Here is a 23,516-nt window from a genome sequence, read left to right as displayed (position 1 = left end):
TCCACCATTGTCTTCAGTGAGTTATTATCTGATAATAGACCCAGTTGAACTCCACTGGTCGCTGCTCTTCACTAGAACTCCAGGAAATACCTATTGAAGCCAGTCACTAGAGAGTAAATGTTGACTACTATAGGAAGGTTAAGCGTTTGTGCGCGAAGCCGATAGGTTCTGGGTTCGAATCTTGCAGTCAAACAATTTCCTGGTTATTTACTAATCTAATTATTTGTTCGTATTCTAAATTTTTTTTTAAATTTTAGAAATACATCTATTCCCTCCATCCTAATTGTAAGAATCATATATAGATCTCGTGGTATGGAAAGGATACCGAGATCGTGCCAAAAGAGTACAAGTGTGGTTACTGAGCGTAACCGAATTCGTGCAGGGTCACAATTGAAAGATAATGGAGCAGTAATATGGCTGTCATTAGCACAGTTAAACAATCATTGGTACAATTGGTTATAATTATAATTGTTTTCATTAAATTAATCGTGTTCTCGTGATAAAAGTAAGTCACTACAGTTGTATGACTCTAAGTCACTAACAATAATAATAATAATAGTATTAATGGTAATACGCACATATGCATATAGACGACAGTTGTTTACGGATTTTTGTTTTCCTTTTTTTTCTTTTTCGATCTTTACAATATTCTGTGTACGTTCTCTTTCTTGCTCATTAAGTCATTCATTCATTCATCCATTCAGTTGATTGTTCATTGTCTTTCTGACATACATAATACACATTCAATAGAATAAAATTAAGTGATAATAGTTTTTTGTTTCATTCATAATTTCGATGGTAAAAACTATTTTGATGGTGTTTTCTTCACTGAGCTGGATAGTTTGATCGTGGAGCTGTCATCGTCCTTCTGAACATCATCATCAACACAATCTTCAGGTAGGAGTGAATTGTTCGAATTTTTTCACATGTGATTCAAGACTTGTCCTATACACCTCGATGCTGATTGGTTCTTTTAACCTTAAACCTGTCATTGTTTGCTTTTTTATTTTGATTATATCTTCGACTGGTTGGATTTTTGTTCCTATTTTTGTACACCCATCTGAGATACCAATCTTCTCCACTGCCTGTTACTCCTCGTGAAGGAGCATTGTCCATCCAACTCTGTCCTGGAAGATCCTTTCCAGTTGTTCCCAGTTGTTATTCATTCTTTTGATATCTGCTTCTATTTCCCAACATAATAGGTTATTTGGCCCTCCTACTTTCCGCTTCCATTCAGGATTTCCAAGTTAGGGCTTGCCTCATGATGCAGTTTGATGATTTCTTCAATGTATGTCCTATCCATTAGAAAAAGATTGTCTAGGATAGCGTTTGATGGAGAGTGCTGTTAGGCGTCCTATATTCCTCCATAAGGAATAACAAGTATACGTAAATAATGAGTTACAAATCTTCTCCACTATCTTAAAAACCCTTAGTCGTAAAAGAATTTTCAATCAAATGACTAGTGAATTGATTAACTGATTATATTTACCAATAAAATCTATTCGTTAATTTGACTATCATTTTATACATAAACTATATCCAATCATCAATTTAGGAAAATAGATTTTAACTCTTTGACCAATCATTAAAACTATGCCAAAACAAATCAGACCTAAATTTTAGTTGTCCCTTAGATGATGAACACGCTTAGGTATGTACGTCCGTAAGGTATGTCAGTCCGTTACAGATCAACATATATATATCCATCTATCTATCTATATATCTGTGGAAAATACAAGCATTGGTTTTTATTAGATGTACATATAGAGTCAACTTTACAGCGCCTATTTACCATATCTATATCTATATATCTACATCTATATTTAGGCATAATGTTTATGAACAAAACAGTAAACCCAGTATTATTAGGCTACATATATCCCTATATCTATATAGAATGTTCTACTTCAAAATGGATAGATATAACACATTATAACTGATAAACTATCGACAATATCCTCCTCCTCATCATCATCATCATCAGTATTATTCTTGTTTCTACATAGATGTAAATAGATCTTTTCTTTTTTTCTTTCTTTTTGAGGGGGGCGGGGTTGGTGAATGTAACTTTTTTTCTTTTCTTAAATGATTCCATCATCGAATTGAAAAAAACAAACAAAATGAGTATGATCCAACATTTTCATAAAAGATCCAATTTGATTAGGATCATTCTATCTATTATAATGATTTGGTGTATGATTATGCTAATGGATTTATCCAATGGACATTTACTGATAAAAGAAGAAAAAATTTTACGGAAATTAGTCAATTTGATTCATGCCACAACAACAAATGATTTCAATCTATGTACGATTCATTCACGTCAATTACAATATTTATTATATACTACTTATAATACTACTACTACTACTCATGATAATGATATTCCATCAGCAGCAGGAGCAGGAACAGGAGCGTCGTCAGCATCATCAGCAGAAGGATCAGGATCATCAACAATGATTAATTTAAATGAAACATTCTATCCAATATTTCATCATTTAATCACACAAAACTCTTTAACACAAAATTTCTTACATGATATATATAGATCTATACAGATTATGAGAAATTTCAATCGTTGGCATAGCAACAACCACTACCACGACAACCACAACCCTAACAATCATGATACCAGGAAACAATTAGAAGTCTATTTATTTCATTTATTACAATTAAATCAACCAATTGAATTTTATAATATGAAATTATTCAGTAATTTCATCACTATGAATGATGGTTATGATCAAAAATCCAATTTAATTGGTATTGGTTATTGTTTCAATGGGATATTAATGGCTTATGTCAATAATCATACTACTAATAATAATAGTAGTAGTATTAGTAGTAGTACTAGTGATTCCTCTGATCGTAATTCTATATGTAGTCAATTTCTATTGAATGTACAATTATTTGATAATAATAATAATAATAATAATGAGACTATACGGTTTAATGATTATGAATATGGAGAATTTTCATCCTTTTGGGCACCAGTTCAATGTGAATCTAATTCAATCATACCAATAGTTTTACGATATTTTATTTATACAAAAGGAAAAAGGTAAGTCTAGGAGTAAAGTGTGTTATGCCGGTTACTCCCAATGGAGTATCGACCGCTGACCAGCATTCTTCAATTCACTCAGTTCTCGGCCTTCCTTTCTAGTTCTATCCAATTTTCGTTTATTTTTCTCATGTTCGTCTCCATTTCTCGGCGTAATGTGTTCTGTAGTCTTCCTCTTCTCCTCCTTCGGCATTGAGGATTCCATGTGAGGGCTTGTCATGTAATACATTTGTGTGCTTTCCTCAATGTGTATTCTATCCACTTCCTGCATTTGAACTGAACGGTACCGGATTCGAGTCCCGGAATGAGCATCAACTCTGGGATGCAGGTACATCGAGCTGATGACTCACAAACAAGATGAAACGCGCGTCAAACTGGATTCCACTGTTAGCCACTATCCATCTTTGCTTAATAAGCGATCTTGTTAGCACACTGATGTGTATTATTTTGTCATATTTTTTCGGTTATCCCACTAACGGTATATTCACTAATACTGTTACTGAATTCATCATGATGTCCACAGTGAACACATAAATTCTCATATTGTCAAATCTCCAGTCACAATATTTAATAGTCACCTAGGTCACTAATATTTCTATTTTTAGACCTATATGTTTTGCGGTTACATTTATAAAAAATGAGACCACAAAAATGCGATCAATAGTGGTAGTGGAATTTGTAGTGTAACTACAAGGTTTAATGGTGCAATAGTTAGTCACCATGGATTAGTCTGTGAAACCAATTAATGTCAGACAACTTCTCCTCATTTAGTGATCTCAATAGAAACTCCATGGATAAAATTTATTGGCAGAGAGGACTTTAATTATTGATTGGCTTGTTCTGTCAGTCTATTGTTTGAATATCATAGTTGAATATCATACTGAACAATCTAGCAATCCATTCTGAATATAAGTTTGGTGAATACATAAGCCACTTATGAATTGTCATAAAAAAAATTGACTGACCATAAACATTCCGCGTATTTTCATTTAAGCCCAAAGATTGTGTTCTTCACAAGATTTGTGAATTTATTAGGTGTGCAAAGATAGTTAGTAGTAAGTCCTTGACTTAAAGTTGCTACTGGTTGACGTCAGCAACATATACCTAGAATCTTAAACGGAACTGATGCTGTCTGTGAAATCTCATAGAAGTCAATCAGTTCCACAATTAGAAATGATATCAACAAGTTATTTGGGTTGTGGCAGATCTTCTGTACAACTTAGATGTTGACACTAATTTATAGCTGATTAATATCTGAAGTTGCAAAAATAAGCCCCTGGGTCTTGACTCAGTCACCGTACTCACCGCACGGCCTGAAGTTTCTAAATGAAATCCGTGATAAGGTATTAAATGCACACTACCTTAGAGTTTTAAACTAGAATCAAATATTGATGCCGTTCTTTCTGGATCTTCATTTTACATTCAATTTATCATAAAAATTATCTTAAAATAATTGAACGATAACAATAATGGTAACAACAAAGTCACATACTATGAAGTAACTAAAAATTCTACTACTGTGATGTGTGCTACTGATGTCAACAGATATAAGTAGTATGTAACACCAATCGAAAGTGGAAAGCCTAGCGTCAGAAAGTTGAGGAAATCGAAGAGAAGCAAACAAGAACAGAGAATGATTGGTATATAAAACATTAGATACAAATAATTGAGTTCTACTGGAATAAATTAGCTAAAATTTCTCTCAATTGGTTGGACATAAGGACTATAGAAAATTGGAACAAATGCTATTTAGATTGATCTTAATTGATGCGATTACTAGACATGTAAGAGTAATAGTCCTATGTTCGCATAATCCGACTGTTAGCAGTTTCCTCATCATCTTAGAACCATCTTACTGAATCTATATCATAGCCAACTTATTATATAATCGATCATAAAATTAAATCTGTTCATTAACAAGCATTATTTTATATTTTCCATATTTTTCCATATTTTCCAAATCAAAGTTAAACACCTGAAACATCAAAGGTCCGTTTATTTCGATAATTCACTTCATAATTTCGGTTTGTTGTAATTCACTTATTATGTCCAATAACCTCATGTTCTTAGGCGCTTTAATAAAATGTTGACAACCTATCTCGAATTTGATTATTGAAAGGTTAAGGAAACATCACTAGGACAGTTCGTGTACGTTCCTTCTCTTTTGTCTTCAAAAAAGGGACTAAAATATGCATCAAATACATTTTGCAATGAAAAGAGATATCATGAGAACGAAACCGATGGTGCCCCCAAATGCCCTGGTACGATCAAGAGTGCGGAGAGTCAACTCCCCATCTCGAAATGCTCTCACATAGTTACGTGCATGCAACCACTACCACGGAAGTCCTACTCATTACCTTCTCGCGGCACCATTGTTGTTCATCAAATTGAGAGGACGAAAATCGAATGTCCGGCGCTGACACAGGGTTGGTGGTCACAGAGGGCCCACCTATAGGAGTCGTAAAACCCTGATTCCAAACCAATGGTGCACACGCACTCTAGGATCCTGAGGGAACAAATGGCGTATGAACCAATCGTTGGTCACTGGCTACCATAGGATTGCATCTCCTGACGTTGTTCCACTGCCTTGTGGATCAGACCTTTATGTCGAAGGCTCGGTTTGTGGTCACCTAAGAAAACCACCTTCTTAGGTCTGGTCACCCGGGCAGTGTCACAGCTTGCATACAAATCAAGTGACTTGTGTAGCGCATATGTATTCGGTACCCCACTGTATCGATATTAATGTGTTCAAATAAAGAAATAATTGGTAAATATATGAGGTTGTGAGTTTCTATCGACCGAGATGTTTGGGCCACGTGTTACGTATGTCTGAACAACGATTACCACAACGCACAACGCTGAATAGTGTTGAAGACGGTTGAAAGAATGTTAGGGGCTGCCAAACCAAAACGTGACATCAGTCTATGAAGTCACTAACTTCTGGTCATGTTGGCCATATTGGTAGATGCAGACTACTTGGTTGGGATCCACATGACTATCGTAACCAATAGTTGGAGACTGTATGTGACATGGCTGATAATCGATCACAATAGTGTAGATGTATATACTCTTTGTTTCCCTTTACACCGTGAGATTAAAATCGCTTCATATCTTTCTTTCTACGTACTAAATCTTTCTTCATGTACTATATCCTTATATGCAATCACCATTGAATTTACTACTTCTATGAGTTTGGTATTCATCTTGTTGTGCTAATGCGGTATGGCAACTTGGACCGATGTATATATGTGCCTGGTCCTACACTGTAGCTGACTGACTGACTGATTTTTATCCAAGTTTTAAACAACCAATTAAAATCTAATTGATAAATCCATCATAACTTTAAATAATGATTATAGACTTCAGGTTCGAAAAATTGGTCATTATAGATTGAACGTAATTCATACTGTATTATACTTATGTCAGATAATTTAGTTTCCTTCATTTTGTCCGATCACTAGACGGCCGTTTCGTCCTATTTTGGAACTCCTCAACAGTGTGCATCCACGACCTCACCGCCTTCATTTTGTCAGATTGTTTTATCATTCTTATATTTAGTCTTTTATTACTATTGAGGGTAATTTTATTTTATTTTATTTTTCCTAATCAATTTCATGATATCGATGCCAATATCAATTTCAATCCATATTGGATGATCCGTATTTGTCGTTAATCCCTGTATTGTTTATGTCTATCTATCTATCTATCTATCTATCTAACTATCCCCTTATTTATCTATATTTATTCGTTATAATAATTGACTGAGATCAGAAGCTTAAATAGCCTAGATTCATAGGAAATAAAACTATAGTCAAATAGTGTATATTTTGATAAAATTTCATTTACTGAGCTTAGAGAAGTTAATGTATACAGAGAAGAATCATTTTCAAGGCAAATCTAATCATGTATGTATATAATACTGATGGATATAACATGACATTTTATAATAGAAGGAATTTGTTCTAGATCACATGTATGTTATATACATGGGGTACAATCAAGTTTGATTGAATTAGAAGATAAACTCAAATGGTAGAGAAAATTTGTAGCTCAGGTGGATGATTTTGATGGAGTTTCGTTCTCTGAGCTGGATAGTTTGCTCGTGGAGCTTTCAACATTCTTCTGAATGATATCATTAGTACAAACTTCAGATAGAACCAAAACCATCCAGCTCAGAGAACAAAACTCCATCTAGAAAGATAAACTTTTGGTTTTCGAACTTTCAAATATACGAAATGAATAAATAAATAAATATTGTAAATAAACAAAGTCAAAATGTAAATTTGATGTAATCGGGGTATTTAGATTGTCGTATGCCCTGATGGCAATGGCTGTGAAATATGACCGGTAAGAGTAGAGGATATTCGTAGGTTACTAATATTTGATCATAGGAGTCTTCGAAACATTACTGGTATATCCTGGGACTACCGAGTAAATAATGCAGTTGTTAGGAAACGGGTACTAAGTAAGGATGGCAAATCAATTGATGTACTAGTGGAACTTCATCAGTTGAAATGACTGGGACATGTGTTAAGTATGAGCAACCACAGACTGCCACAAAGTGTGATGTTTTATGGTGTAGGAATAAGTTGGAAGAAGGCTAGGGTCGGTCAGACCAAAACATTGACACAAATCCATGAAGTCACTGACAAGTGAAGTCAGTGAGCCATGTCTGTAAGTGTAGACTACCTGGTTGTGATCTGCGAGGTGATAGCAACCAATAGTTAGAGACCTTGAATGCCATGGCCGAAAATCGTAATGGAGCAGGTGCATCCACTCGTTGTGTTCTCCCAAATTCTAATCTGAATTCTTCATGTCCCTTTCTTTTTCCTCTTTCCAAATGTATTTCACTGGATTATACTCTTTGAATAACATGTTCGAACCCTAGTGTTTTCGATGACTACTTATGCTTTTACTACTTCTACCACTATGGTATTTGAATCGACAATTGTATCAGTGTGCTAATATGGTATGGCAACTTGAACCGATGTACATACGTACGTACGAAGATCTATATTGTTACTGACTGACTGAATCATACATTTACGTTTTATGATATTTATATAAGAAAATTAAAGGTTAAGCTAGGCAAAATGGAACATACGAAACCATCAAGATAGTATAGAACAACGATACGAAATATACCACTCTAAATATTAAAATTAGCTGGGTATTATTATAGTGGATTTGTTGTAAGTACATAGCGTTTTTTAACATACAGGCTGGACGAAGTTAATCAGAATTATGTGATATATTTACGCAATACATCGCGAACAATCTGATCACACCTAATATACTTGTTAAGAACATTTATATGGAAACACATACCAAAATGCTTGCAGAAACAAATGGATTTCAATGGTCGAATAAGATCACACGATAGACAGACATCATCCTCCATTGCGAAACATTTGATTGAGACTGGTTATATGGTTGATATCAAATCAGCATTTGTAGTGTTACACAAAAGCCTTCAATGACGTATACTAAGGTTTATTGAAGCCTTGGCTATATGGAAATTGAAACCTCCTTTATGTGTTCAAAAACAATTTGTCCTTACACTTAACCTCCCTTGGTAATACTGATTTATTATCAAGAGTGATAATCACATGTGTTTTTGTGTACTTTTGTGTATTTTTCCCCTTTGTTAAGGGTTACCTTTAACCTGTTTAATTGACCTTTTAATTTTCATATATAAATGTTCTTAACAAGTATATTAGGTGTCATCAGATTGTTCGAAATGTAATGCATTAACGAAATTTATCAAAGGGACTAATTGTTTTAAACACAGACTGGAGTTTGTTATGAAATGTGGCTAACTGAACATGATTGCCTTAAACTATATGACTTTCTTAGTAATGTACTAGTGTAGTAAACGACAACTTAGTTGGAGTAATTTAATTTACTGATTAGTGAAGAACTATATAGTGCTTTCGTAATCACAATTGATTGATCACTAGGTGATGATCAATGTCATGTGTGTCAAGTCCTTATTTAGTGCACATCGAATGCTATCGACCACGTGCTTTCGTAAAATACGAAAGTCATATATTAAGTACATTGTTTGCACATCTTCCTTCAGTTATCCTGTGCATACTTCATTCTTCCAATTCAGTTTTTATTCCTATTCCTCTCTTTTGCCTTTTCTCTTTCTTTTATCTCAATCTTCAGCTGGCAGACATTCTACTTCCTATTGTTGCTACATACTACTTATATCTGTCAGCATAAGCAGTATACACCATACTAGTATGTGTTACAGTTGAATGAAAAAGCTTACAGAAACTGTACAGTTTAAAGATAGTTCTTTTTTCTCATAGATTACAAAGTAATCAGTAACGAAATGCCGTTTCGTCTGTGCATGAAATCTTCAGCAACACAAAATCATAACCTTGTCATAGATCGATTCTAGAACATTTTAGATTACCTTACAAATATGTTATTCACTTTGGATCATTGAATTGTTTGTTATCCAGTGTAATATATTGATAACTTCAATAAACTTGGGTCATATTATCATTCTGTTCATCAGTTTATCAGTTGAAATTAGTTTCCAATATAAATCATTTTCATATAGATAATAAGTAGTATGATAATTTGCAAATAATTTATTTTCTTGAATTCTTTTTCAGTCTATTTTTCGAATTTGATTTGAAGGATTATACTATTGATCAATGTGCTTTGAATATAAATCGATGTGGAGCAACAACTCGAGTAAGTTGATAGAGATTGTCAAGTTTTATTTTCATTTCACTAGTAGTAGTAGTAGTAGTAGTAGAGTAGTAGTAGTAGTAGTAGTAGTAGTAGTAGTAGTAGTAGTAGTAGTAGTAGTAGTAGTAGTAGTAGTAGTAGTAGTAGTAGTAGTAGTAGTAGTAGTAGTAGTAGTAGTAGTAGTAGTAGTAGTAGTAGTAGTAGTAGTAGTAGTAGTAGTAGTAGTAGTAGTAGTAGTAGTAGTAGTAGTAGTAGTAGTAGTAGTAGTAGTAGTAGTAGTAGTAGTAGTAGTAGTAGTAGCAGCAGTAGTAGTAGTAGTAGTAGTAGTAGTAGTAGTAGTAGTAGTAGTAGTAGTAGTAGTAGTAGTAGTAGTAGTAGTAGTAGTAGTAGTAGTAGTAGTAGTAGTAGTAGTAGTAGTAGTAGTAGTAGTAGTAGTAGTAGTAGTAGTAGTAGTAGTAGTAGTAGTAGTAGTAGCCATAGTATAGACATATACAGTATTTCTTTTTTGTATGACTGAGTATCATTTAATTTAATAATAAATATATTTACTGACCTTCACTTGGTATTGTTTGGCTTGTATCTTCCCATTGAGGTTTAAGACTGCTATTGATTAGTCTGTTATTGGCATATGTGCATACTGTGCGTATGCCTCGATATTACCTTAATTCACAAGCTATTTGTAAGCAGTGATGGATAGTGGCTAGCAGAGGAATCCAGGACGCGCGTTTCGTCCTATTTGGGACTCGTCAGCTGGGTGTTGCTGCATCTCAGAGAGTTGATTTTCACTCTGGGACTCGAACCTAGTACCATTCACTTACTTACCTACGCCTGTTACTCCCAGTGGGGCATCGGCCGCTGACCATCATTCTCCAATCCACTCTGTCCTGGGCCTTCTTTTATAGTTCCATCCAATTCTTGTTCATTTTAGTCATGTCTATCTCCATTTCTCGATGTAACGTGTTCTGTAATCTTCCTCTTCTCCTCCTTTGGACTTGAGGATTCCATGTGAGGGCTTGCCGTGTGACGCAGTTGTGTACTTTCCTGAATGTGTGTCCTATACACTTGCAGCGCTTCTTCCTGATTTCTTCCTTCGCTGGGATCTGGTTTGTTCTCTCCCACAGTACGTTGTTGCTAATAATGTCCGGCCAACGGATCTGAAGTATTTTGCGTAGACAACTGTTAATAAACACCTGTATTTTCTGGATGATGGCTTTCGTAGTTCTCCAGGTTTCTGCTCCATACAGTAGAACTGTCTTGACATTTGTATTGAAAATTGTGACTTTGGTGTTGGTTGACAGTTGTTTTGAGTTCCAGATGTTTCTAAGTTGTAGATGTGCTGCTCTTGTTTTGCCCATCCTCGCCTTCACATCTGCATCAGATCCACCCTGTTCATCAATCATGCCGCCCAAATATGTAAAAAATTTTACATCTTCCAAATCTTCTCCAGGCGAAGTTGATAGCTACACGGTAGTAGGATGTAATAATTTATTTCATAGAACCAGGATTTTTGTAATGTAATCACATTAGAATTTCAATAGATCCTTAAAAATAAGAGAGATCGAAGACACTTTTTCTTTTATTCCTTTCACCTTATCTTCACATTAAACTAAGATTATCTCTAATGATAACTCGTTTTGTTTTGAAATAAACGCTATCAGTTATTCGTAATATTAATGTCCCCTTAATATGAACGTTTGACTTAATTAATTAAGCACCATATGCTTGACTTTCTATAATCAATGTTGATGATAAGCAAACATGGATAGTGGCTAGAAGTGGAATCCGGTTTGACTCGTGTTTCATCCTATTTTGGGCTCGTCAACTGGATACACCTGCATCTCACAGTTGATGTTCAGTCTTGGATGCAGGTACATCCAGCTGACTAGTCTGAAATGGGATGAAACATGAGTCAAACTGGTGTTCGCTGCTAATCATTATCCATATTTGCTTAAAAAGCTTGTGACTTAAAGCTATATCAAGGCAGTCCACACAAGATGCACATATGCCAATAAGAGACTGATCAATTACAGTCCTAAATAACAATGAAAAGATTCAAGTAAAGCAACATCAAGTGAACTGTTGACGATGGTTGTTTTTCCTTTGCTGAATGATTGAGCTAAGAATTTTTTGTTTGTCGTTATGGACAATATCATCATTGTCAAATTCATATAAAATCAAGTTTTTTAGAATTATTCTAGAAATGTTCAATCACTCTGTACTAGTGACTTTGTTTATGAGAGATTGCTTCACCTACTGTATAAAAAGAAAATTGCTTGTGTACACTGACTGATTAAAGAGAATTGAACAATATCATATCTGTATAGTACTTTAATGCTAATCAAATTCTATCAATAAGGTTAAACTTATCAATGCAGTTATAGATGGTTTTACCCAGAATAGTAATGAAAGCCTCGTATTTAAACTATTCAATCCATGGAACATTGCCTTCAATGTAAGGTAATTCTTTAAAACGAATTATGAAATGTATATAGAACTTATTGACATCAATCGTATAATATAGTTAATGGAAAGATGCTGATACTGAACATGAATCGTAGTATCATACTTTCAGAATGGGTTTTGTGAAGATTTTTAGAAAATTCACAGGTTGAAATCATGAGTCAATTGAAGATAGACCACCGTGGAAAACCCGAGAGCACTAGATGGCCGTTTCGTTCTAGTATGGGACTCAGCAATGCGCATCCATGATCTCGCCCTCGCGAGATTCGAACCCAGGACCTATCAGTCTCACGCTAGGCGCTTAACCAACTAGACCGCTGAGTCGGAATTCAACGGTGTTAATGTCTAACTTCAACCAATCCACGAAGTTGCGCCACCGTACACCATTGTCTTCAGTGAGTTGATATCTCATGGGGAGCGGGATCGTGGATACGCACTGCTGAGGAGTCCCATACTGGGACGAAACGGCCGTCCAGTGCTTCCAGGTTTTCCATCGTGGTCTAGCTTCAACTGACTCATGATTTCAACCAGTGATATTATACCTTCAACAGATTTGAATACGCCTAGTTTCCTAAGTTTCAGTTACTTAAACAAAGTTTTGAAAAGTTATTTTTAGATTATAGGTAAATTTAAATTTAATCTAATATAGAAATCATGATATTATGCATTCACTTCAGTTGATAAATTATCATCACGTATTAATTTTATTTATATATGGCAAAATATGCTTGATATACTATTACTAAGGGAATGGATCAATGTTAGACCACCATTGAAAATTTGGAAGCACTAGACGACCGTTTCGTCCTAGTATGTGACTCCTCAGTAGTACGTATCGATGATCCTGCACAAGGGATTCGAATCCAGGATCTGTCGGTCTCGCGTGCGAACACTTAACCTATAGACCACTGAGCCAGCTTGTATCCCACGGTGTTAATGTCTAACTTTAACCAATCCATGACATTGCACAACCATCCACTGTTGTCATAAGTGAGTAATTGCCTTAGAACAGACTTTAATGAACTCTACTGGTCACAGCTTTTTACTGGTACATTATTGCAGACAGATATTATATATATATGATCAATTCATTATAAATAGTAACATTAGATGTTTTAAATTTACTAGTTTAGTAATCGTTTAGGTAGTACATGTATTTTACAGTAATGCAATGCATCAGTCGGGTACTTTTAATTCTTCTCAAATGGACATCCTATTGATTTATGAACGGTGCATTTAAGGTCATTTCCTGTGCCATAACGAATTAATTATGATCATCTACAGCTAGAGAAAGTAAAATGGAAAACAGAGAGCATGGAACAACGAAGCAATATGTATATATTTTTTTGATTGAGATCATGAACCGATTGATGTTAGACCATCACAATTGAAAACCTGGAAGCACTGGACGACCGTTTCGTCCTATTGTGGGACTCCTCAGCAATATTTACTAAAATATGTTAATCAGGTCTAATATAATGCATGTATCATGTGACTTAGTGATATACTGTTTATGTAAGATGTTATTCAAATTAATTAGGTTTGACAGGGACAGTGTTAATGTAAAGTAACAGCAGGTAGGTGGTTTAACTTAATGAATTCTGTAATAAGAACGGTTAAACATTTAAAGTTCCTATAATCTCACTTGTGAATTAAGATATACTTACAAGTGCTATAACATTTAATGCATTTTCACAGGAGCAATATACATCAATGCAGCAAACAAACGATGGGACTGATTTTATCTTACAGATAGATTGTAATATATTATTTCAGAGTCTGGAATTCATGTGGAGAGATGATTTAGAATGGGTTTGTTTCACTGGTGACAAGGAGTTATGGATGTTGTAATCATAAGTTTCTGCATATTGAATTACTTGACTGGATGCAAAAGATAATTTATTAAGTATTTTGAAGAAAAAGAGCAGGTTTAGTTTGAGTCTCCTCTTCCATAAAACGTCATGCCCAAGTTTATTACACCTGGAATTATAAGTCAAGGTACAATCAGTTCCAAGCATACAAAGTGTAAATCGCCTCTGTACGGATTCCAAAATTAATTTATCATTTATGCGCACACTACTAGGAATAAACGTGCAGTATTCTAGGAGTGGTCGAACACAAACTTTGTACATTAAAATACGTGACTCACTGTTATAAATGTTACGAGTTATACGACCTATAGGACATTGAGACTTGGAGGTCTGTTTCAATACTTGTTTAGTAAACGATAAATCGTAAGAGTGCTTAAGTCCTAAGTCTACTACTGTATATAACTTAGATAACACCTCACCATTTATGGTAAGATCTAAGTTGATTGATGTATTACCGAAGCATATTCACCTGTGCTTCTCTTTAATTTGGTTAAAACGTACTGTTATTTTTGCAAATACCGTGAAGTCGTTTAACTTAAAATAACATTTCTGCATGTGTCTTAGTTTATTACAACATTTAGCTCTTATATATAATTCGTAAGGTTTACTAAACCTGTACATTTTAAGAGGTGCACAGGAATCTAGGCAAAAGTTAACGATCAGATAAAATGTGTCGACGATATCCACGAGACTATTACACGAGAAAAAGTTATCCTAGTCTGGGAATTTGACCAGTGAGAGTAGGAGGTCCCAATCAGCATGCTTATAGTCTCTATATTGGTGGATATTTGCATAGGTCAGTTATAATAGGGATAGATACAGAGAGCACAAAATACTATTTTATGGTCACTGCTTTCAAATTCATTGTATACTTGTACAGATAGTGAGATGATATCTCTACTAAATATTAGATCAAGTATATTATCACCCCTTGTTGCGGTACGAACCCACTGTGACCAGCAGTGCATGTTAATGGTTGTCAAGAATTCATCATTACATGAATAACAACTTACCGGTATTCCAGTTTATTCCAGGGTAATTGAAATTTCCTGTTGTAACCTTAGCATTGTAGTTTAGATCAGATACATGTATAAATGCATTGATAATAAGATCATCCACATTATCCGAAATATCAGGAGCTCTGTATATACATCCCAGGAGTAGACTATAACTGACTGATAACCAGACCGATTCTAGTAAACTATTTACGATACTGTCTTCAACTTTATTAGTTGTCAGGGTATCCAAAGCATATGTAAGACATCCACCTCCTCGCTTAGTTTCTCTGTCACAGCGGAAAGCACTGAACATGGTTCTATTAGATATAACCTCAGTTCATCTTAACCTTAATAATTCTCCCGCTCTTGATCGCTTCAGTCTCACAATGTAGCTTATGGTTTAGATGAGGCTAAAACATTATGATTAAAATGTAATCAACTGACTGAGGACAACATTTGAAAGTTCAAAACGTTTCTGAATCATATACATTATGATTGAACACAAGTTGTCATAATTCGACATAATTTACGTAGAAGTTTGTGCTGACGATGTCGTTCAGAAGAATGATGAAAGCTACACCACCAAACCATCCATCTCAGAGAACAAAACTCCATCATAATTCACGTGATATTGTCACTGAATATTAACAATCCTTCAAAGGGAATCATGATCAAGCACAGAGAGATATCGATATTCCATAACTTGAAAAGACCCGATTTTATAAACATAAAATTACAATTTTACAATCAACTTTTAATCATAGTGAACGGCGTCAAAAGTAGTTTATTTCTCGCTGTACATTGATTTATACAGTGTGATAAAAACTATCCAAGTTATAATTGGTAATAATATAACATATATCCAACGCTTCATTTAAAAGTAGAGATGGTGAAAACCTTTTTATTAAAAGACCTCATGAATCCAAATTCTCACTCAAGTGAGTAGCCAAAATGTTTTTCTATTCGGATACTGATATCCTGCTTCTTTAATGATACCAGTATCTAGTTGAACAATCATCAGGATTAACAAACACCCTATGTCAATCAGATTAGTAAGATTACGTACAACGTCTTTCAGATCGTTGTAATCAGGAGTCATTTTGTTCTTTAAAGTGTACTGAGCGAGAACACACAATTGGGGACAACCAAATCTATTTTAATACAACATTACAGAATATCTTGGTAAAATTTGAGAACCATACAGTATATACCTGATTTGCGAAATGTCAATCAATTTTCTCAGACTTTATTATTTCTTTGCCTTCACACTAATCACTCACTGTTCTCTTTCTCTTCTCTGTGATCTTCTTAACCTTCTGCCACTAGGCATTTCACTTTCGATTGATGATACATACTACTTATATCTGTTGACATCAGTAGTACACCTCAACTAACTTTCTAGTTACTCCAAGTTTACATCTATGGGTTCAGATATAAATTCTGACTTAAAGTTTATACATGGAAAGGAACATTCTACATGAAAATAATTCAGTCAATGTCATATATTTGAAGAGTTCATTCAAGCAGTTGTCAACCTGTAGGTCCATTTGTGTCAGTTAAATATTATTATGATCAATATCAGTCATCAAATCAAACTGTGATCCGAACTCTTTGAAGTTTTAAGAGTTAAAAAAATGTTCATTTTCAAGCGGTGAAATCTTTGCAAATATATTCCTGCTGATATACTGGTTAATCAGCATGTGTGACTAATATCAAAAAACGAGTATAGTTCGATTTCTTAATTTACTTAAATAGTAGACTAAGTTAGATTTCGAACGCTATCCCTTTGATTGAATTTACTTGGTATTGTTTACTTGAATCTTCTCATTGATGATTAGGACTGCAATCGGTCAGTCTCTTATTGACATATATACATACTGTGCGGATTGCCTCGATGTTACCTTAAATCACAAGCTTTATAAGCAAGAATGGATAATGGCTAGAAGTGGAATTCAGGACGTGCGTTTCGTCCTATTTGGGACTCGTCAGCTGGATGTACCTGCATCTCAGAGTTGATGAATTCTACAGTAATTACCTATTATCTTCACAAAGAACAAAAGAGAGAAAAACATTCAAATTAATGTGGTGGTACTTTTTGGGCTTCTTAGTAATTGGTAAACATTCTATAAAAGCGTTTAAGTATACACGTCATATAACATTATTAGTCAGTGGAAAAAATCCAAAACAGGAAATTTCTTAAGATGGTGTTTGCAGGTAACTGACAAAAACTCCTGAACCTATGTTTCATGCTGTTTGGAAATTATTAGCAAGGTTTACCTGTAATCGTATTGGAACTGATGCTACCTGATGAATTCGATTCTGTGTAGCCTACCAGGAATCATCAATTCTTTTAAGATTAAAAGTACATCTCGTTGATGAGTATCAAACAACACAAAACATAAGTTCAGGATTTCCTGTCAATTACTTCCAACCATCACCCTACATCTCAGCATCACTTGGAAAGGTTAAAATTCAGGATACACAAATTTCTCTGTGACCTTATAACCTTTAGATTACCGAGTCTAATGTCTGTCAAGCTATATAACCAACTGATTGAGGTTGGATATTTAAATAAATAAACAAAAACTCAGTGGTATAACTGTAATGCATCTGCTTAGGGGCGTAAATGGTCTTAAATCGATCCTCTCAGGAATGTAGGTGTTAGCTACTAAGAAATATGATCCTAATGGGATCACCGAGTAATTAATGCAGTTGTTAGGAAACGGGTACTAAGTAAGAATGGCAAATCAAATGATGAAGTAATGAAACTTTATCAGTTGAGATGGCTGGGACATGTGTTTCGTATAAGCAACCACAGACTGCCACAAAGTGTGATGTTTTATGGTGTAGGAATAAGTTGGAAGAAGGCTAGGGTCGGTCAGACCAAAACATTGGCACAAATCCATGAAGTCACTGACAAGTGGACTGAGTGAGCCATGTTGGTAAGTGTAGACTAGGTGGTTGGGATCTGCGAGATGACAGCAACCGATAGTTGGAGACCTTGAATGACATGGCTGAAAATCGTTTGCAATGGAGCAGGTGCATCCACTCTTTGTGTTCTCCCAAATTCGAATCTTCTGAATTCTTCATGTCTGTTTTCTTTTTTCTCTTTCGAAGTTTATTGTGTGTTTAGTACACCTTGATTTCCATTGACTATCTAGTAGTTCACTAAAGTCGATTCATAGTATCGATTATTCTCAAATAGATGTATCTTTACCAAATAAACTGATAATATTAATCAATCAATTTATCGTTCTACTTTTGTATTCTCTTATTACAGTGTGTATACAAAAAATATCATCCATATGCATTCAGTATGGACAATTATATGTGTGAATGTTCTCCAGGTTATTATACTGACAATATAGAAAATGTAAGTTAACTAATAATTTTTCAATTATGCTAATTCACTATCATTATTAATACACCCTACATTTTTCTTAATGTAAAAGGTAATAAATCATTTTCATTATGGAATTTAAAGTATTCCACTAAAAGAAGCACAAAAAAACATTCTTATTATCATTGATAATTTCAATCTATCATTTACATAACTTCAAAGAAAAGAGAGAGAGAGAACGGTAGTCGGTGGCTGATACTCCACTGGGAGTAACAGACGTAAGTAAGTAAGTAAGTAAATAAGTAACTTAAAAAAAAATAAGAAAGAGAACAGTGAATTAATCAGAACACCATGAATTCATTTCGTTTATTTCGACCCTCATCCTGGTTAGCGTTTTTTAGCGAGTTAGTTTTCTACGGGATGGGGTCGCTAACTCCATGCACAACCCTCCTCCTTTATCCGGGCTTGAGACCGACAGTAGCCCCCGGAGGGACTCCAGGCGGAGCTGATTACAATCAATAATGTTTTAAATGCATCATAGTATATTTATTATGTTTATTTGTAAACTTTTATTACTGTCTCATCGGTACTTGAGAACCTTATTTCACACTTGACATATGGATGTAATCGGATGAAACCTTATAGAACATTTTAGTAAATTCTGAGAATCATACAGTAAATACTTCATTTGCAGAATATTAATCGATTGTCCACCGATGTCCGATTTCACTGTTCCGGCATTTTCATACTAATTGTTTTCTGTTCTCATTCTTTCCTTCTTGATCTTCTACTGAAATAGACTGTATTCCTGACTATCGTTACATACTACTTACGTGAAGATAAGTAGCTCACACCACAATATTATTTTATTTGAATAGTACTGTAGTGAACAAGAATACCAGTGGGGAAAATCGAATGTCTTTAAAGCAAAACTACAGGACTTGTTAATAAAATCTAAAAATCATAAAGTAAATACGTAATTCGCGAAATGTCCATCGATTGCCTCAAAATGACTCAGACTTCATTGTTCTTGCATTTTCATACAAATTGCATTCTGTTTCCATTCTTTACTGTTCGATCCTCTTGTCTCTCTGCTGCCAGACCTTCTGTTCATAGCTAACATCATCTACTACTTATGTCAATACAAGTAGCACTCACTACAGTACTATTCTTATTCTTTAGATCAGATTCTATTAGTATTGATTGACCTTTGTTTTGAACGTTTTTCAATCTGTAAATTCACTTGGTTATTGTTTGCCTGTATCTTCTCATTGTTTTGTTAGGACTGTTATTGATCAGTACCTTGTTAGCATATGTGCATCCTATGCGGATTGCCTTGATATTGTCTTAAATCACAAACTTTATGTATCAAAATGTATCAGTCTTTCAAATTTTTTTCTTAGAAAACCTTGATCTTTGATTATATTATACCTTTTTCATTAGTGAATATATTCTGTCTTCTTTTTTCCACCGAATTCATTAACAGACAATTTTAAAGTGTTCTAAGATTTAATAGTTAAATTCATGAAGCAATTAAAGCTAGACCACCATGGAAAACTTGGAAGCACTGGACGACCGTTTCGTCCTAGTATGCGACTCAACAATGCGCATTCATGATCCTGCACAAGGGGTTCGGACCCAGGACCTATCGGTCTGGAACGCTTAATCTCTAGACCACTGAGCAGGTCGGCATCCAACGGTGTTAGTGTTTAACTTCAACTAAACCACGAAATTGAGCGACACATGCACCACTGTCTTCAGTGAGTAACCGCCTCAAAGCAGACCCTGTTGAACTCCAGTGGTCACGGCTTTTCACTGGAACTGGAGGAAATGCCTCTTGAATTCAGTCACTTGTGAGCATATGTTGAGGACTGCTAAGAAGTCCGACAATAGGATGAAACGGCCATCCAGTGCTTTCAGATTTTTCATGGTCCTCTAGCTTAAATTAACTCATGATCTCAACTATTGACATTATTATCATATTATTAAATTTATAATGTTGGTTACTAACTATATTAAGTGAAGCTATCAAAATGCTATTGATTTTTGGAGAGAGAAAAAATGGCTAAGTTACTCTTTCATTCTATTTACATGTATCAGTTATTCGCTGATTGTTTTTGTTGCCGTTGTTGTTGTTGTTGCTTCAACATAATTATTTCTGTTCTGAATTAATAAACATTGTAATTTCTCTTAAATAATTTAAATCCATTTACTGTAAGTGGGTTGTGTTTATCATTTGGAAATAGTATGCAAAAATACCCTCAAGCAATGTATCGATAAATGTAAATATTTCTTAAACACATAAACATTGGTACAAGAAGGCACCAAATAGATATGCGCCATATAAATCATTCAATTTGTGTGATAATTAGAATACTGTCAGGGTGCATAAACCGAAGCGGGTGGTTTTCTTAAGGGTCTACACCTTGAAACTTTGACCTAAAGGTCTAATCCACAAGACGGTGGAGCAATGTCAGGAAATGCAGTCACATGGTAGCCATTGACCAACAATAGATTCATACGCTATTTGTTACCTCAGGATCCTGGAGTGCATGTGCACCATTGGTTTGGAATCAGGGTTTTCCTACTCCTCTAGGTGGACTCTCTGTGTCCACCAACCCGGTTCAGGTGCCGGACATTCGATTTTCTTCCTCTCAATTTGATCAACAACAGTAGTGCCACGAGAAGGTAATGATTATGTCTTCCCTGGTAGTGGTTGTATGCACGTAACTATGTGAGAGCATTTCGAGATGGGGAGTTGACTATCCCCACTCTTAACCGTACCAGGGCATTTGGAGGCATATGATAATGAAGTTAAATAAGGTTTTCCAATTTCTCTATCCTTCGTTTACCTTAAGGTTAAGTAGTGGTGGCACTGAAATAGTACCATACAGTGGACACAAATGATAAATTATTGAGGCTATAAAACGATGATTCATATAATAGGCCTGCATAAATTTCGAGTTTAACAATAACAGAAACAAACTAACTGCTTACACTTTAAAGATCTTATTGTATTCAGATATACAAACCAATGGAAGAACGATAATGAAGATTTGTGTATCGCATATAATTCATAATATGATCAAAAGTATCTGAAAATATACAAGATCAACTTGTACGCTTGTGGTGTGGGTTACCTATATCCACACATGTAGTATATAACGGTGGTCAGGCATAGAATGTATTTCAGTAGAACGTCGATGAGGAACGAACGGGAACGGAACGCAATCGGTATGAAAACGTATGACCAATGAAATCTGAGATAATGAGTTGATGTTCTCAACAGGAACAGTCAAGTTTGTGATGATGGATTGATATTTTGCAAATTAACAAGTTACTATATGGTTTCCAGATTTTATTGAGATGCTATGTAATTTCGTGTCAAATACATTCGATTGTTTCCAGTTGTGTTCTTGTTCACTACACATTGACCATTAATATAGTCAGCCAATAATTTGCAAAGATACAGAGTCGAAAGATTACCATCGGAATTATCAGTTAGTATTTTCTGAGACCAGATGGAGCTCAAATGCTTCTTGATGTTATTTTATATATTAAAAGCGATAACTCAGGGAATTTATGAACCAGATCAGAGTTCATTCAGAAATTTATCATGGAAACGAAGAAGGTCAATGATATTTCAAGTTAAGATCATTTGCGTTCAGGAGATTCCAACTCATTAATGAACTGGATTTTGTCATAAATACTGTTGACACGTTGATGGAAGGGAACATACACTAAAAGTTTGGTCAACATACTGAGATGATACTTTTGTCATTATAAAACGAGATGGTTTAGACGAACTATTTAAACGTGTCAACATTTATAACAAAATCAAGTTCATCAATGAGTTGGAATCTCCTGAATGTAAATGACCTTCTCTAGATTGTTTAGTTAAAAGGAAATATAATGATTGTAGAAAATTTAGTATTTTCCGAATGCCGACATATTCAGGGAGATTTCTAGATTTGAAGTCGGCACATCTACACCCTACCAAAAATTTGATCATCAGAGTTCAAAAGGTTGTCATTGAATCAAATAATATAGAAATGGAAATGAATTTAATTATATCCACTCTTACTTACTTACTTACTTACTTACTTACGCCTGTTACTCCCAATGGAGCATAGGCCGCTGACCAGCATTCTCCAACCCACTCTGTCATGGGCCTTATTTTCTAGTTCCATCCAATTCTTGTTCATTTTAGTCATGTCTATCTCCATTTCTCGGCGTAATGTGTTCTTTGGTCTTCCACTTAACCTCCTTTGGCCTTGAGGATTCCATGTGAGGGCTTAGCTTGTGATGCAGTTGTGTGCTTTCCTCAATGTGTGTCCTATCCACTTGCAGTGCTTCTTCCTGATTTCTTCCTCCGTTGGGATCTGGTTTGTTCTCTCCCACAGTAGGTTGTTGCTAATAATGTCCGGCCAACGGATCTGAAGTATTTTGCGTAGACACCTGTTAATACACACTTGTATCTTCTGGATGATGGCTTTCGTAGTTCTCCAGGTTTCTGCTCCATACAATAGAACTGTCCTGACATTTGTATTGAAAATTCTGACCTTGGTGTTGGTTGACAGTTTTTTTGAGTTCCAGATGTTCCTCAGTTGTAAATATGCTGCTCTTGCTTTGCCGATCCGCGCCTTCACATCTGCATCAGATCTACCGTGTTCATCAATGATGCTGCCCAAATTTATCCACTCTAATGATGAATAATTATCGGATGGATTTGATAAAAAGAGTAATTAAGAACGAATGACAAAACGATACCATTGAAGAAAAGAGCCTAGCAAAATGGTGAGTGGGTTAACACATTGGTGATCCCATATTGTAAAGGCATTTCAGAAGGATCTTAACTCTTCAAAATATAAGAGTATACTTTGGAATAAACAATCCTCTAAGATCAAAACTAGTAAGAATCAAAGATCCAATACACAAGGACGAACAACAGAATTGTATTTATGAAATCAAATGTGGTGATTGTAATGCCACAGATGCAGACAAAACATCAAGACAACTGAATATGAGGGTTGAGAAACAAAAAACTATGCTTAAAGCACATTCCTAAATCTTCAGTT

At 34.9% G+C, this 23,516-nt stretch overlaps 1 protein-coding gene across 1 annotated transcript; it reads left to right on the top strand.

Moving 5' to 3' along the window:
* The first annotated feature begins 1,660 nt into the window (after window positions 1-1,660).
* MS3_00002468 (uncharacterized protein) lies at window positions 1,661-22,473 on the top strand. The gene is made up of 4 exons (XM_051210070.1): window positions 1,661-3,061; window positions 9,691-9,772; window positions 18,379-18,471; window positions 21,461-22,473. Exons 1-4 carry the CDS (start codon window positions 2,121-2,123, stop codon window positions 21,485-21,487), a joined length of 1,143 nt encoding a protein of 380 aa, XP_051075561.1. The 5' UTR covers window positions 1,661-2,120; the 3' UTR covers window positions 21,488-22,473.
* Window positions 22,474-23,516: the final 1,043 nt, after the last annotated feature.

Source organism: Schistosoma haematobium, chromosome 1 (genome assembly GCF_000699445.3).
Source record: "Schistosoma haematobium chromosome 1, whole genome shotgun sequence".
In the NCBI taxonomy this organism is placed as follows: Eukaryota; Metazoa; Platyhelminthes; class Trematoda; order Strigeidida; family Schistosomatidae; genus Schistosoma; species Schistosoma haematobium.
The sequence above is the reverse complement of the archived record's forward strand: the minus strand, read 5'-3'. Positions and strand labels throughout refer to the sequence as shown.